This window comes from Triturus cristatus, chromosome 4_2 (genome assembly GCF_964204655.1).
Source record: "Triturus cristatus chromosome 4_2, aTriCri1.1, whole genome shotgun sequence".
NCBI lineage: Eukaryota > Metazoa > Chordata > Amphibia > Caudata > Salamandridae > Triturus > Triturus cristatus.
Genome location: NC_140586.1, coordinates 845,754,959 through 845,771,428, shown reverse-complemented (window position 1 = coordinate 845,771,428; position 16,470 = coordinate 845,754,959). Strand labels below are relative to the sequence as shown.

At 44.9% G+C, this 16,470-nt stretch overlaps 2 protein-coding genes across 5 annotated transcripts in view; one reads left to right on the top strand and one right to left on the bottom strand.

Annotated features, from left to right (window-relative positions):
- The window catches only part of MUTYH (mutY DNA glycosylase), a 172,469-nt gene that overhangs the window by 89,727 nt on the left and 66,272 nt on the right, over positions 1 to 16,470 (top strand). For all 4 annotated transcript variants that reach the window (XM_085602829.1, XM_085602830.1, XM_085602828.1 and 1 more), the window contains 3 exons: positions 8,470 to 8,511; positions 11,746 to 11,817; positions 14,489 to 14,602. In XM_085602829.1, coding sequence (XP_085458955.1) covers positions 8,470 to 8,511; positions 11,746 to 11,817; positions 14,489 to 14,602 — 228 coding nt within the window. The remainder of the gene's footprint in view (positions 1 to 8,469; positions 8,512 to 11,745; positions 11,818 to 14,488; positions 14,603 to 16,470) is intronic.
- Positions 1 to 16,470, bottom strand: part of TOE1 (target of EGR1, exonuclease) — a 214,207-nt gene that overhangs the window by 168,493 nt on the left and 29,244 nt on the right. The gene's annotated exons all lie outside the window — the stretch shown is intronic.

The window sequence follows — 16,470 nt, the reverse complement described above, 5'->3', positions numbered from 1 at the left end:
ACCAAGGACACACCTCAGTTTTAAAGAAGACTAGACACCCCTCTACTCTGGGGGTTGTCCTCCACCCCCTAGTCACATGGTTCAGATTTCTAAACCCCTGGCTTATGGACTCAGTCAGTGTGCCAGTACAAATTAGAAATCAAATTGGTGTAATCCAGACAGAACCCACTAAGCAAACTTGCGTAGAAAGTGGGTTGGTTACTATTAGTCCCGTAAGAGAACTTCAGGGACGGCAGTGAAACACCTAACTCTCTTTTGTTACGGAATGACACACTGAAGGATCACTGGAAACAGAATATGCATTCTAGAATATTTATTTTAAAATTCCTAATCTTGTGCAGACAATATGCATTGAAACGTCACAGAATATAATAATTAAAGCAGGAAAGCAATTCGTGAACAGTGAAAACAGGAACAAATTGTAACATGGTCATTGGATTTTGTAGCTCTAACGCCCTTGCTGTGCTATCTCTAGACGCTGTGCTACTTCTAGGAGAATCAATAACTAATATGCTTGTTCTTTGAGTTTCAGAGGTGGTGCGCATACCCTATTTGGGATAAGGCCTGTTCTGTCTGGAATAAAATGCCTGCTATTCTAGGCGCAAGGGCACTTGTGTCTGTCTGAGAACAAAAGACAGCCGTGGCACCAGCCAGTGAAGGCTAAGAGGTTAGCCGGAGCATTGCAGGAGTCTCACCGGAGCCTTCTTCGGTTAAGACGGAAGCTCGTGCCATGCACACCTTGATCTTCGCGTGTGTGAAATTCCTCTTTGGACCTATGGTCTGATATTTTGGGTTTTATAGTATCTGATTGCCAAAGTTCTGTAATATATTGAAAACAGTGATAGTGCTTGCAAACATTAAAGCATCACGGTGGGAAATGTGTCCACCATTGATTATATGTATCCAGACCTATAAACATTGAAAACATGTCTTTCCAGACAGTAAGTGGACATGATGCAAATATCGACACATCTTATCTGTTCACACTCTCTTTGAAAGAATAAGATGAATCAGAAATAAAAATAGAAGAGTCTGAAGCCATGGTATAAAGGAAACAGAAGAGTCTGAAACAACAAGTGATGAAAATATTCAGGAGAGACAAATGAAGGGAATATTTGAATCTGAAATGGGACGGTCATAGTGTTTCGACAGCCCTGGAATTACTCCTAACCTAAGTAATAAACATATGGTGTCCGAATGTTCTTGCGACTACTTGTTGAACATTTCTAAACTAAACAATCATGCAGATATTGACCTATTATGAATGTGTTTTGGACAAGCCTTTTTATCACACCTTCATGGCACATTTGCAGAGCAGAAGAATATGCTAGAAATAGTGTTTGAAATGAAATCAGCTATTGACTTATTGTATGTTCTACAACACACGTTTTGACACCGAAATAAAAGGTCTCTGCTTTGAAAAAATATGGTAATCACAACACTTGTACTGTATTCAGAGAAGTAACTCGTCTCTTACTTACTTCAGGTTCCTGTACCATCCTCTGTCCTTTCTATTTCTCCCCAACCCCCATGATGTTTTGCACTTATCCAACCTGATTTCCCATCCATCCTCTTCAACATTCCCCTCATCTTTTCAACCATTTACTTTGTCTCCTATCTTCTTGCCTATAACTACCCTCTCATTTTGTAACAACTGTCCCCATCTCTTACTACACTGCCCCCTCTATCCTACCCCCTCCTCTCCGTCCTTACATCAGGTTTTATATGGTTCATATATAGGTAAACAAATCACCCCTCACACAAGTTGTACTCTGTACTACGTACTAAGACCTTGATTTTAGAATTGAATTTTATAAAACTGAAATAAACCTCGCATTATGTGTAATTTATTAGGAAAAATGCAATCTTCATTGAATTCAAGCTTTAAGCAATTTTGCATAATACCCCCTCCTCCCCCCAGTCTAGATGGAATCAAGCCTTGCATCTGGTCATTCAAGCCTTCCCCTCTTTCCAAACGCCAACATTATTTCAGCAGGACAAATCTAATTTTCATTTTTTTCTGCTAAATTTACTGCAATTTTCACGCCTGTATTTTAGGAGAGTAGGATCTGCTTCACATGGGTACCCCCACTTTTTGTTGGTGTTTCACAGTTTTTCGACCTTAGTCTGGCTGTGGCCCTGCTAATCATGACCCCAGCCTAGCTGCTTCCTCTCTAAAATGGTTTCCATGTACATTAGGTACATTTCTAATTGGATTCTGAAGTGCCTTATAAGCCCCTAGTATATGGTATAGTATGTACCTAGGGCATAGGTATCTCAGAGGCCTACCAGGGGCTGAAGCATGTATTATGCCACCCCTGGGAAGCACTCCAAAATGGCACCACAGGTCTGCTACTGCAGCCTGGGTAAAGTGGTGCATGCACCCCTTACTGTGGTATAGGCTACCTATATCACTACCATTGCACACACATATAAAACATATAAGTCACTCCTATGGCAGGCCTTAACAATCCTGAAGGCAGAGTGCTTGGTTTTTATGTGAGAGACTGCCCCTGCATGAGCAGAGCCCTCTGCAGCGTTCGGGGTACCTCCTCTGATGCTGTTTGTGGCGCAGCCTGACCATATACTCTTAAGTGCATTATAACCTCGCGGTAAATGCTACCTTTGGGATGGCTGCACGGAAACATGTCGTGTGTGTTTGGTGTCAAAACGCTTTGGAATACTACCCCCCCCCCCCCGCCAGTTCTGGCGGCGGGGGTAGCATTCCACCCTTCTAGAGGGAGAGACATGTTCATACTGGTCTAACCCGGTAGGACTTTCTACAGCCCTGGCATCACACAATGGATGCCTCTGCCACAGACACGGGTCTGGCCTCTTGCTGCTGACTGAAACTCCGGCAGGGGAGGCCTGGACAATAGGTTTCCTGTCCCAGGGAGGTGTAACCACCTCCCCAGACGGGCAGATGTGTATTGGGGCTGAGCGGGAGCACTCTCTGGTGCTTTGAAGTCCTGCACTGGGGGTACACTTGGTGTCCCTGTGCATAGTCCAGTTCAAACCGGTTGCAGGGGCTACCTGCCCCTGCTCTGGCGCAAAACTGGACAAAGGAAATGGGTGTAACCACCCCTCTTTCCAAACCCTCCCATAGAGTATGTCCAACCCCCAAACTTTGTATAAGTATGGGAACCCAGTCCTTGCGACTTTAGATTACTCTGGACGAAACTCTGCAATATATATCCTGGACCTTCGACGTTCTACTTTGCTTAGAAGACTGAAGAAATCTCCCTTGGGGTCAAGGAGTGACTCCCCTGCTTGGCAAGCACCAAAGAAGCAACTGACCGGTCTGCATTGCTGAACCTCCCGCCGAAGCCTTTGCATCACCAGAGGTGGATTTCCAGACTTCCCCTAGGCTACCCTGAGTCCACAGCAAAGCTGAGGCCTGTGGCTATAGTGGGTGATGTGGAACCGTGACCCCTGGACACCGTGAACTTTTGCAGCTCCATCATCTTCCTGGTCTTCCTCGAAGTTGTGCTTTGGGCTCCGAATAGCCCCAGCCTTGAGCACCTCCTTTACCGAAGATTGCTGGCCTCCACTCCACGAGTTTCAAGTGCGACCGCTCGAGGCTCCTTCGCGATCGCTAGCCCGTTGGCTAGTGGGTCCCCACGAAGGCAACTCCTCTTCTGATTGGACTTTCCTGGTTGCTCCAGACGTACCCCGACTTACCCTCACTGAGTGAGTCCCCCAGACCTTGCTGGTCTGAACCGACGTCCTTTCTCTGATTCCAAGTGACTTGCCGTTGCCAATGCCTTGTTGGGTCCCATCTGGTCGCAGACACCGCAGCACTCGACAGACTTTGTGGGACAGCTCGAATCCAGCTCCTGGTCGTCATCGGCGCCTCCTGGACCTCGTGGCTGAAGAGTCAATACACCCGTCAACTCACCTGAAGCACCCGACATCTGTGGGCATTGGTCTATCGTGCCCTTGGTCACTGGTAAGTGACCCAGACTCTGTCCCCTCTGCTTTCAGGTTCCTTCCATCCTAGATCCAGGCTTGGATCTCTCCGGACACTTCTCCTCTTCACGGCAGCAGCACTTCCTGAGCAGCTTCCATTGAAAACAGCGACGCGACCCGACACCATTTGACACCTAAGCACCCGGCTTCCCTGGGTGATGTAACTCGAGTACTCTGCTGCTCCCGTGGGTGTTGGCCCTAGACACCTCTAAGTCCAAAAGGTTTCGCTCGTAGATATCTTCTAAGTGTCCTTAAACTCTAAATTTCCAACCGCGACATTCCCCGTAGAAGTAAACGGCGATTCGCGGCTGTGTTCACACACTGCACGCGTCTCCCGTGGGTCCCCTGTGTCACTACCTTGGGTGGTTCCTTGTGGTCCAAGCACTTCTACAGGCTCTAGGCCATGTGTCTAGCTCGGTCGTGGTTCTTATACCACTTTATTGGTATATGGTTTGGTACGCCCCTAGGGTCCAAACATGTATTTGTGGTTTTACTGATGCTTGCTCACTTGTAAACTAAGTACTTCGAAACTCCAGTCTCATAAAGAGACTAGAGGGGTGTGTTTTATCTTAAATACATATATTTTGAATATATACCTGGTGTGGTTGTCTTTTCATTTGATCATTCAAGAGATTATAGACTGGTAAAACAAGCTGCTTTACATTCCTTCTAGACGTAGCCTGTAGGCTGCTCTCCATAGCTACCACTAGGATAGCTTTCAATAAAGGTTGTCTTTAACCTATCACCATAAGGGGTTTGTTTGGACTGGTACAAGGTGCCCACTTTAATTAGTGGACGGCATATACCAGGCCAACTTCTCACATGTATGATATCAGCTAATGTTTTGTTTAAAACACTGTCTATTCAATTTTTGTTTTGCTTTCATTGCTTACTGTAGCAGTCAGCAGCAGCCTGCTTGAAGCATGCGCCATGAGCTGCGCACCGCTCAGCACTCAGAGTTTACAGTAGATTTAAATGTTTGCTTTGCCTGAAAGGGAGTATTGTACATGGCCCTAAAGACAAAGCACTGCCATTGGCTAACCATGGAAAGCAGGTCTCATTAGTTCTAGATCGTATGTATGGCACCATGTTAGGAAGAGATGTTTTGAAGGGGTTCTCAATTTAGAACCACTGGCCACTCTTGAGGTGAGTCTGCAAGAAGTGCCCGGGCCCAGGACCAGTGGCCCAATAATGGTATGGAAGAGAAAGGGTTTGTTCATCTCTCTGTATGACCTCTGCCTCTCAGTTCTTCCTTAAAAAGCAGGGGTCCACTCCAGCACTGGTGGGCTTGCAATCATCTTAGGTCCAGATAATAATCTCCTGCTTTTAGCAAGCTTGTTTTAGTGGATGCCTTACACATGCACGTCACATCCACACATGAAATGTTGCTCGAAAACGACTTTGCCCTATGAATTTTTTTTTTTTTTGTAAAACTTTTTATTGATAAACATCAGCATTTCAATCACATTGCGGAGGAAGTAGTACATCAGACTTCACAGGAACAATAGGCAATATACATAGTACAGAACATACTTTGGAAGGTCTAGGGTGAGGGGGAATCTTTGTTGCCAAAGACGAGGGGTGGTTGACATATATCCCCCAGATAGGAATTCCACAAGCCCCAAACACGGGTCCATTTCTTGGGACATCCACGGGCTACATACACGTTTTTTCACGATACATTGCCCAATCCAAGTCCTTCTCCTAATCTCCCACAGTAGGAGTGAGCGGCGCTCCCCATCGCTGGGCGATGTTTCTCTTGGCGAGCATGAGCCCCAAAGTGACCCACTGTGTCAAGCAGACATTCAAATCTGTTGGCTCCCAGATATTTAATAAGCACCTGCGGGCTTCCATACGAAGACGTACGGATAAGACAGTGTTATTAATGTCGTGAATGTTATGCCAATAGGGTTGGATCAGGTCGCATTCCCAAATTATGTGTATAAAAGTACTCCTCCACAAACTACCCAGCTGTTCAGAGTCCCATAATGGTGTTGCGAGTGTAAGCCTGTGCCCCCAACCAAGGCATTTAGTGGCAGTGTGCCAGACATGTACAGCATGTTTGGTGGGGCCCGTAACTGTAAAACGCCGGGGTTTGGAGTAGAGGGCTCTGTTGAAGTTCCCCCCAGAGAGGAGCCATCTATCCATTCTGTAACCCGGATCCCCAGATTGGGCATAGGTGCAGTGGTTGATGGAGGATAAGTGGGCCGCCCAATAGATCATTTTAATGTTAGGAAGGCTGATGCCCCCATCGTACCAATTCAGGGAAAGCTTACTGAGAGCAATGCGCGGCTTGCCATTCCATACCAGGTCTCGCTGGAATAGGACGCAGGTATCGGCTCTAAAGAATTCTGCAGGACATACAAAAACCGGGGTAGAGGCGTCATTTTAAAAAGGGCCGCCTTTCCCAGCAGGGAAAGGGGGGGAGCGATTTCCATCTATCAATGTCTTTACGCAGGCGAAGCAGGGGGGCGTGCTGGTTATGGGTATAGCGAAGGGAGGGGTCTAGGGAAAGAAAAATTCCCAGATACTTAAAGCATTCTGTGCATATCTGTATGGGACACCCCTGCGGTGGGGTCGGCGGCTCTCCTGCCACTACAAACAACAGGGATTTACTCCAGTTGATAGAATATCTGGAATATCTGCCGAAGATCGTAAGGATATCTAAGACCACAATCAAGGACCGCCTCAGATAAGTCAAATAAAGCAGGATATCATCCGTGTATAGGGAGATAAGGAGACCAGCACATGCCCCAAATCATCGGGTCTCTGCTTATCCAGGCTGCCAATGGCTCCAATGCCAAGGCAAACAGAAGGGGGGATAGTAGACATCCCTGCTGGGTCCCCCGACCCAACTCAAAGGCGGCCGTTTTTTTATTGTTAACCACTACTTGGGCTAAAGGCTTAGAATATAATAGTTGCACTCATTGTATATATTTCAGACCAAATCCCATTTTCTCCAACACTGCCCACAAATATGGCCATTCAATGGTGTCAAATGCCATAGCGGCATCTAGGATGACTATGACAGCCGGTTCCAGGATAGAGTCCGCTCTGCCCAACACACCATGTACCCTGCGCAAGTTGAGCGCAGTGTTACGATGCGGAATAAAACCAGACTGGTCCGGATGAACTAGGGTCTCGACCACCGTGAGAAGTCGGTTGGCCAAGAGTTTAGCCAGAATCTTGGGCTATGCGTTCAATAAGGAAATCGGCCTCTATGACCTGCAATCAGTTTTAGGTTTCCCCTCCTTATGAATTGTGACAATGGTGGCCGTCCTCTGGTCTAGGGGCAGAAGCCCCACATCCCTAGAGTCTTTGTAGATAGCCTTTAAGTATGGGGCCAATCTATCTGGTTTGAGTTTGTAAAGTTCTATGGGCAACCCATTAGGGCCAGAGGCCTTGCCCGATGTAAGGGATCTGATTGCTGTTGCAATTTCGTCGTTGGATATGTTACTATCCAAGAAATAATGGTCGTCCACCGACAGCCTGGGCAGTGCTAGGTCAGCTAACATTTAGTGGGAGTCTTCTTTAGAATAGAGAGCAACTGAAGAGTAGACGGTGTCAAAGTGGGCCGCAAACCGGTCCACGATGTCTTGGGACCTACCCTCTTGCCCATGGAGCTCTGGCACTAGTCGGCTTGCCCAATCCTTCTTATCCAGCCATGCTAGTAGTTTCCCGGCTTTGTCACCCACCTCATACAACTGTCTTGAAGGCCTCCCATAGTGTCTTCGGGGATTCTACTGAGCCCTCATTATCAATAAAGTAGTTGTCTATGGCCACAAGGAGTGCCGTACGGATATGGGGATCCCGAAGGTACCACGGGTTAATGGGGGCCACTCGTCCCACTTGTTTGTAATTAAGAGCCACGTGAAACCAAACCGGCAAATGATCAGAAATGCCTCTAGTGAGGTGTTTAACCTCCCGAACCCGGGCAATTTGAGATGCGGGAATCAAAAAGTAATCAATCCGGGATAGGCTCCCGAGTGCCCCAGAATGGAAGGTGTACTGCAGTGTGTTTGAGTGAAAGGCCCGCCAACCGTCCACCAACCCCATAGTCTCGAGGAAGTCGGGTAGCCAGCCAGCTGAGTGAACAAACTCACGAGGGAGATGACGGTCTAGTGTACCCAAAACAACTGAATTTAAGTCTCCTCCCAATAATAACAGACCCTCTGGGATATCCAATAGTAGTGTTCTTAAGTCCCTAAAGGTGACGGCTTGGAGTCCCGGGGGCACATTAACCGACAAAAGTGTAATTGGGTGTCCCTCCCAAGTGCCCGAGATCCCAATATACCGCCCCCTGTCGTCCGTCCAGGTCTCCTGCACTACAAGGGGGAAGGACTTCTTCATCATAATACCTACCCCGCGGGAGCCCGTGATGAACCCTGCATGAGCCAACATTACATAACCCCCTCATGAATTCTGTTTTTGATGGTAGAAGTGCAGCTTGTGAACAAGGATCCTTCATTAATAAAGATACTTTTATGTTTTTCAATTTAGAAATGGCCAACGCTTCAGGATCTTTCAAGAGCATCATTGGAGGTAAGAACTGCCACGGCTGCTGCTGCTTCATGAATCCGAGGAGAGCATGTGGCGGAAGAGGGAGTAAGTGATGCAAGAGTCTTGTCTTTTGTGGTAAAAGTGGAATTTCTTTTCATTCCAAAAAGCGATATTGTGAATTAACAAGATAGAAAATGTGTTGCTGATGTTTACACCTTCGTACAAGATGTGGGACATGTCTCAAAGTGCTCAAAAACAACCAAACATGTAGCCTGAAATCAAAGACAGCAAAACCACACAAAAACAAACGGCTTTGCAGTGACAATTTAAAATGTTCTTTGAGCATAGGTCGAGACTTGGTGAACAGGCAAAACAAGAGTATATATCTAGTGCAGTCAGACCGTAACTATTGACTGTCCTGCATTATACAGGACAGTATCAAGTTTGAGACTCGGCTCCTCATTTCGAGTCGCTCCGAACTGTCAGGCGGTAAAGCCACCGTAGGAACCACTGTTACCACATGGTCACAGTATGACCCAGACAGTTTTTCCAGTAGATTAACTTTTAGTTGGGTATTGTCTGTGTATATGTAAGAAGAAGCCTTAAATACTGTTCCTTTTTGCCACGGGGAGCATTTCAATAGGGCGGGGAGAGTGCAGAGTCCTGTGGAACTCTCCACAGTAAGGGGACAGTGGTGATGAAAAATGTTCTATTTGTACAGTTTGAGATCTGTTGCTGAGGAAGTAGGCACACCAGTCCCAAGCTTGATCACAAATATATAGCTGCTGAAGATGATGGAGCAAAATGGCGTGGTCTATAGTACTGAATGCTGCTAGGAGGTTGTCTCCGGAGCATTCTTTATCCAGCAGCATTCTGAGAGCATCAATAGCTGACGTAATGACCTACTCAGTGGACTGAGCTCGACTGAAGCCTGCCTGTTTGGGTGCTAAAAGATTAAGTGCCTCAGTAGACATTTGAAGTTCTATAGCCACCACTTTCTCTTATAGTTTAGTGACATGGATGAGTAGAGATGTAGATCTGATATTAGCAGGGCCGTCCGGGTTGAGGGCAGGTTTTTTTAAAAAAGTGGTCTGATGGTGACTCTTTTCAAGTCCACGGGAATTTGACCCTGTTGTAAGATAGGGATTAATAGTAGATACATTGGTAGAACTCCTGCTATGCCAAAGTGGCGAGTCTTCAGCTCCAGGCAAGGAAAATCAAAACTGGCCCTGAAGTATAGGGAGAAAACTTCCTGGGCGTCAACGACATTTGTTTTTTTTCTTTCTCCGAAACAAAGCCCTATTTGTGTGGTTGTTTTTTGAGATTGAAATAAGAATGCCACGCTGGCGGCAAGAACATGGGGCATGCCGGCGTTTCATTTTGGTGAAGATCCATCCACTGTGCTTTTCGGCAAAATGCTTTCCCCCAACAATGCCGTCCTCAGTTGGGGGTCGCATTCTGCAGTGTTGGCCTGGCAGTCAGTCCACTCGCTCTCGGTCATGCATCACTAAGATAGAAGAGGTTGTTTCTATTTGTTTCAGAAACCCTTCTCTTGTGAGTCCTCCTGTTTCTTTCCAATAGCAGGGTTGTGTGCAGGTTCTGGGCCTGTAATGAGGGGCTGGGCTGCTTGCAACGATTTGCACCTGTAATATATTTATATAACCATATCCTGGAGATTTTGTGTTACTTGATGATCAGTACATACCTGCCAACATTTGCTACTGAAATATATTAAAAGGAATTGCTGAAGGGTGAAGTGTAAAAGCCAAAATGTCATAACAGTTTGGAATAAAGGGAACTGAAATTTTTTTTTGCTGCCACCAAAAAGTGAAGAGTTTTCGGACTAACAATCAAGATATTTAGCTGTTAGTGGTCGACTAGGACCAGGCTCATCAAGATTTGCTATATCCCTGCTTGTTGCATTAATGTGGTCTGTACCCAGCAGGTTTAGTTAGAACTTGACATAGCTCTCACCCTGCCGAACATGCAGTTCTCCCACCTCATTTAGAGATTTAGAGTTGGAAAAACCAAGAAGCTTCTGATGGCAGAGCCTCTGCTTGCTCCAGTAAGCCTTCACCCAACAGCCCATTGATCCAAGGGTGCTGGTTCACAGTGACAACCCCCTCCCTAAGACAGCCATACCAGCTATGGTGATCCCAGACAGGAAAATGCCCCTGAGGGACACAAGAAAGCTTCCTGCATGCCAGGAATACTTTAATTTGTGGGGGTTTAGTCTGCAGAATAAAAGCAAATGGCAAGTAGACCTTGGTGCCTACCTCTACATACAGCCGTACTAAAAGTATATACTGAGCACAGAGGTCCCTGCCAGTCGGGCTGGGATCTCACAATAGGGTGGCCGGAGTCAGGGTCGCCTCTGACTCATCTGCTGGCCTGCTCAGCTTAAAATGACCAGGATAGTCTCTTGCATTTACATTAAAATCACTATAGTGTCTTTGTCATAGGACCCATTTTGAATCCAGTCACCGACTTCACCCCGCTCCTCTAATCCTTAGATGGCCAGACCAGAGGTAGCAGGCACAGTGCACTATGAGTCTCAGATTTGTGTCATCGGGCTTACTGGAATCTGGGCATAATTATGAAATAAGGATATAGGCTGTGATCCACAGCAGGCAAGTGTTAAAGTGCATAAAATATTTGAAAGCAGTATGCTATATCTTTATGGTTTAACAGAACTAACTTAAGGTGTAGATTAAAACTTGTGCGTTCTGCAAAACAATGCTATGTTAAAGGTGATAAATTCTTTTAATCAGGGTCTTGTGGGTAGAAGAGCTATGAGAGAATGTGAGAAGAGTAGCTATGTCTAGGAAGCACCTTCTTGCTCCACCCTCTCTTCGCGTGAATGCAGCGTGCCCCATCCGATGTCCCGCCTTTTTGATTTCATTGGTGCTCCCGCATAAAATAAGTAGAGGCCACTTTTAGCATTCCAGCTGCTCAGTCTTTGAATTTGTACCTCAGATTATGTTTCTCTCTCTAAACTATTAAGGTTTAGCGCACTCTCCATTTTATGAATTATTTTTTTTACCTCTTTTCTTTATTTGAGGCCTCCATAAGGATATCTTTGTTTCCATTTTAGTAATATTTATTATATAATGTTATGAAATGTGGAGTCTTTTATGATAAATGCTCAGATTTCCTGCATTGTCTTTCAGTTGTGATTACCTGCCAAGCCTTTATCATTGAGTGTGCTGAACAACTGGAGAGTTAACAAATGATTGATTTTGAGGGTGACATTGATTTGTGTATTCTCTGTTACAGGAAGTGAATCAGTTGTGGGCCGGCCTTGGCTACTATTCCAGAGGAAAACGGTTGCACGAAGGGGCGCAGAAGGTTTTCTTATATTTTCTCTCTTCGTGCTACACATTAGTTGGTTTTTGTGTGTGGGTTGTCCAGCTGTAGAACCTCAACAGCAGACCATTACTGCACACAAAGCTAAGCTGCATTCGCAAGAGTGTCTACAGGAAGAGTGTGACATTTTATGTTTTTAAAACTCATACTCTGAAGAGCTGTATCTTACATTTGCAACACTGTGCCTCCAGTTAATCCATCGTTGTGGATTAATTACATTGTTTAATCCTGTATGGTGGGTGCATTATTTGTTTAGTTATCTAATTTATTTATAGTTCTTAAACATCCGGTTGTAAATGTGAGGTAACAATGCACTTTATATATAGCTAGGTAACACATACAATTTGTACTTAATATAACCCTCCTTTCATCCACATGGCGAAGCATATCAGTTACTTTGATGATAGCACAGTGTTTGACTCAGATTCCTAGACATTACTTCAGAAACTGACAGATTAGGTGGTTTCTGAAAATGAATAGGGAGGTTTACCTCCTTGCACCGGAGTTAGGGAGTTACAGAGCATGGTAGCTAAGTGGGCCAGAGTACAATTTCCATTTGACCAGAGGTCAGGATCTTTAAATGGCAGCTCCCATTTTCTCATCTCTTTAGTAAGGACCCATAATCATGTATAAAGGTATAGGTGGGTAACACTGCATCACTACACCAACAACACACAACTACTTATTAGATTTGCAATTTAGTTTCTCTGAGTAAGGAATCACATTCCAGTTCTTCCACTACTTTGGTTTCAAGTCTTCTTGAATCAAAAATGTATCATTTTCAGGCCCCATTATCTGCAACTTTATTGAGACGGTCACTGAGAAAAAATCATTATAACTTGTTTTTAGGGGACTGAGTTCTTCCTGTGTCCCTTAAAGAGGTATGTTTCCTTGCTAGTAGGATGCATGCTCGCAGGGAAGATGGGTCCTGACGACTTTCGTAACTTTTTCAAAGGAACGTTTAAAAGAAACTCCATTCATGGTTGAAAGGGTACCAGCTACTGGAGAAAGGCAGTGATTGTAAATTGCCCCAAAAGTCTATTATCTTTGTGCGACCAGATTTTCTCGCTCATGTATGAGGTAAGACGATCAGTAAACAAATTTTTTTTTTAAAGACAAGGGCATTTAGACATAATTCTGTTTTCTGCCTTGGTCCCTAAGACCAGTAAATGGCCTTGCTCCAACATTTTGAATAGCTAAAGTTAAAACAAGCTTCTTTGGCTGCTCAAAGGTAAAATTAATTAGGTTTTTGTGATCCCAGTTTTCAACCAACTAGGTAAAGGTAACGGTATGGAATTTTTAACAAAGACTCCAACATAGGACTATAAGTCTGTGCTTTAATGCCATTTTCTATACATAGCTTTGAAATCCTTAGGTTTCAATGCATTTGTGTTGAATTTTGCAATGTGTATAACAACACGATGGACATTACTGGCACATAAGTATATCTAAATCTCTCTACTCCAAGGGATGATATGTTTGTAAATGATATTTAGGACATGACGTTTTGGCCAGATGATATGTCTGCTAAAGATATTCTGATAAAGAGACAGACTTGGCGCTGGTGCTCTAGTGAAGTGGTTATTAACCTTATGACTTCTGCCGATCCCTCTGAATCATTACTAGAATTGGGGGACGCCCACTGAGTCATTAATGGAAGCCGGAACCCCCAGTCTAAGCAATTCCTACCATTTGAACATCAAAACAATACATAGAAATACAGAGACAAGAACACATCCCATAATTACACAAATAGTGAAATATTTTATTTATTTCACAATTAAATGTACAAAACTTTTAATGGGAAGAAGGTTGGAGCCAATCTCAAATCTGTTTTTTTAATTCTTAAAGGTGAAATGATATGCTAAACTCTAGCATATCCTTCTAGCTTTTCCCCCCTAATGCATGCTGTCTTTTTTGCAGGGGCTTCAATTGAGGACACTCATCGTCTATACTATGTTCTGGTTGTTTTACCTGTGGTCTCCAATGAATGAAGCTAAAGATACCAATTTAATTTTTAGTCTCATTTCTAATTCCTTCACATTTACAGAACTTTTGAAATACATTTTAAATTTAGCTTCTTTATTTTCATAGACTTTTTAAATCTTAATATTATTTTCCTATACAGTAGGGGACCCTCCTGAGTAGGCGTCGCAGACTATACGTTAAGAATTCCTCCTGTAGTAGATTTTGGAATATACTAGTGTCTGGAATTCTGTTGGTGTTTGTTCTTTTGTTGTTTTGGCTCATTTATCTTGCTTACCTTGTCTTAGGTTATCACATTCATATCTTGTGTCTCCCTTTCTTCTGACTTCCAGTGCAGGTTGCACGCTACTCATGCTCATTAAACGTGTCTAGATGTGGTCTGCATTTTGTTGAGCCACTGTCTGTTTTAGACAAGTTATTGAGTTGTTTGAATGGTTTGTGTAGAGCTCGTTGATAAGTAATGGTGGGTGTGAGTGTTGTGGTATGGTAGGGATGACGTGATCATATGACCTAAGCTAGGCAAGCGATGTTAAATGTTATGAGACACTCTTAACTTTCACTCTCAAGTTCCACATTCCACAAGAGATGGGTGAGACCCGTAGAGAGACATGGGGCTCATGTAGAAGCTTCCCTTACCGCACCATCATAATCTTCTTCTGTGTCACAGGTGGTCTCAGAATTCAAAGGCCACATGCCACGGACGGCAGTGGATCTTCAGAAATTGCTTCCAGGGGTTGGACGTTACACGGCTGGAGCCATTGCTTCGATTGCGTATGGGCAGGTTAGTTTGTGTGTGCCCTCCTCTCTCACATTCCTTCTCTTAAGAATGCCTTCCCATCCCCTCTCTTTAAAATCCTTACCCTTTTTCCTCCTGATATTTTCAAATTTCGCTTTTGCCTAACTGCCTCTCTGCTTCTTCCTGTGCCCATTGTCTCTGATTCCTTAGCATTTCTCTCCTCTTCAGATGGCCTTCTCACAGGCCTTACTGACCTCTTCAATTCATCCTTATGTCATGCAACGGTTCCCACAAACTGGAAAGCGGCTATGGTCAAGCCTATTTCGAAAAAGCCCACCTCGGACCCCAGGGAACCAATCAACTATCGGTCCATCTCCCTTCTCCCTTTTTTGGGGAAGTTCTGGAGTCCCTAATCAACAGGCAACCCTCAACTTTCCTAGATAGCAGCAAACTGTTGAACTCTTCCAATCTGGGTTTCAGGCGGCTCACAGCACGTAAACTTCGCTAATAGAGACTCCATGCTGGTCCTGCTCGATCTATCAGCCGCCTTTGACACCATCTCCCACAGGACTCTAGTGAATCGTCTGTGGGACTTGGGAGTCAGGGGTACTGCCTTGAACTGGCTCAGGGGCTACCTAACTGACCGTTCTTTAAAGGTACACATTGATACCCTTGTTTCTCGCAGCCAAGTGATAGACAAAGGAGTTCCCCAGGGTTCCATTCTAAGTCTCATGCTTTTCAACCTATACGTGGCACCCCTAGCTAGAGTGACCAGATCGCATGTTTTCGACACCATGTCATACGCAGGTGACACGCAACTACTGATCACTCTCGGCCCAGATCTAACGGACACCAAACTCTGATTCATGAAGTGCATGACTGACATCAACGTTTGGATGCAAACTAATCATCTGCAACTCAATGCCAGTAAGACGGAGATCATTCTTTTTGAGAAAGCCCAAGCTCTGTGGTCCAGCGATTAGTGGCCTCCCAATCTCAGCCCCTGTCCATCTCCCAAACTGGTGGTCCGTTACCTAGGGGTGATGATCGATAACAACTTGTCCATGAAAGACCATGTTAATCATGTGACAGGCATCTGCTATGGACTAATGTGAAGTCTTCGCAAGATCTTCCAATGGATCCCAGTTGTATCCAGGATGCCGCTGGTCCAAGGCCTAATCATCAGTCTGCTTAATTACGGAAACGCCCTGATGGCTTCCATCAAAGAAGAGCTTCTTACCAAACACCAGGTGCTATAAAACACAGCTGCCAGATTTGTATTAAATCTACCTTCACGGTCCCCGTCGGCACCTAGTCTGAGAGCTTGCTACTGGCTTTCCATCCGGAAACGCATCCATTTTAAGATCAATTGCCTGGTCCACAGAACCATCTATGGGAACGAGCCATGCTATCTTGCCAAAAAACTCACCTGGTATCAACCTACCAGAATCCTCAGGTCCTCAACCAAATATCTTCTCACCCCCTTTAAAATTTGCACCGCCAGGAACGGCAGGAGAACCTTCTCATTCCTCGCCCCTACTCTGTGGAATCCGCTCCCATTGCAGCTACGTTTGGAAACCGACCACAAACAGTTTCGGAGAAATCTAAAAACGTGGCTCTTCTGATCTTTTTTTTCTTCCTGTCGGTTTCCTCTTTCATTCCCGCCCCAGGATTTTGGCCAGCGCCTTGAGACCCACGGGTGATATGTGCGCTCAATAAAACCCTATGACTATGGGCATGGCAATGATGGACTGAAAAGAAAAAGAGAATGCACTCGTTCTTCCGGATAAGAACAACTTAATCAGCCTTAATTAATCCGGTTCCTATCCGCCACACAATTGAGAATTTAGCAAAAAACAAGGGGACCCTACTCATACAGAGCCTGGGTATTGATTATTGGACAAAAAACAATG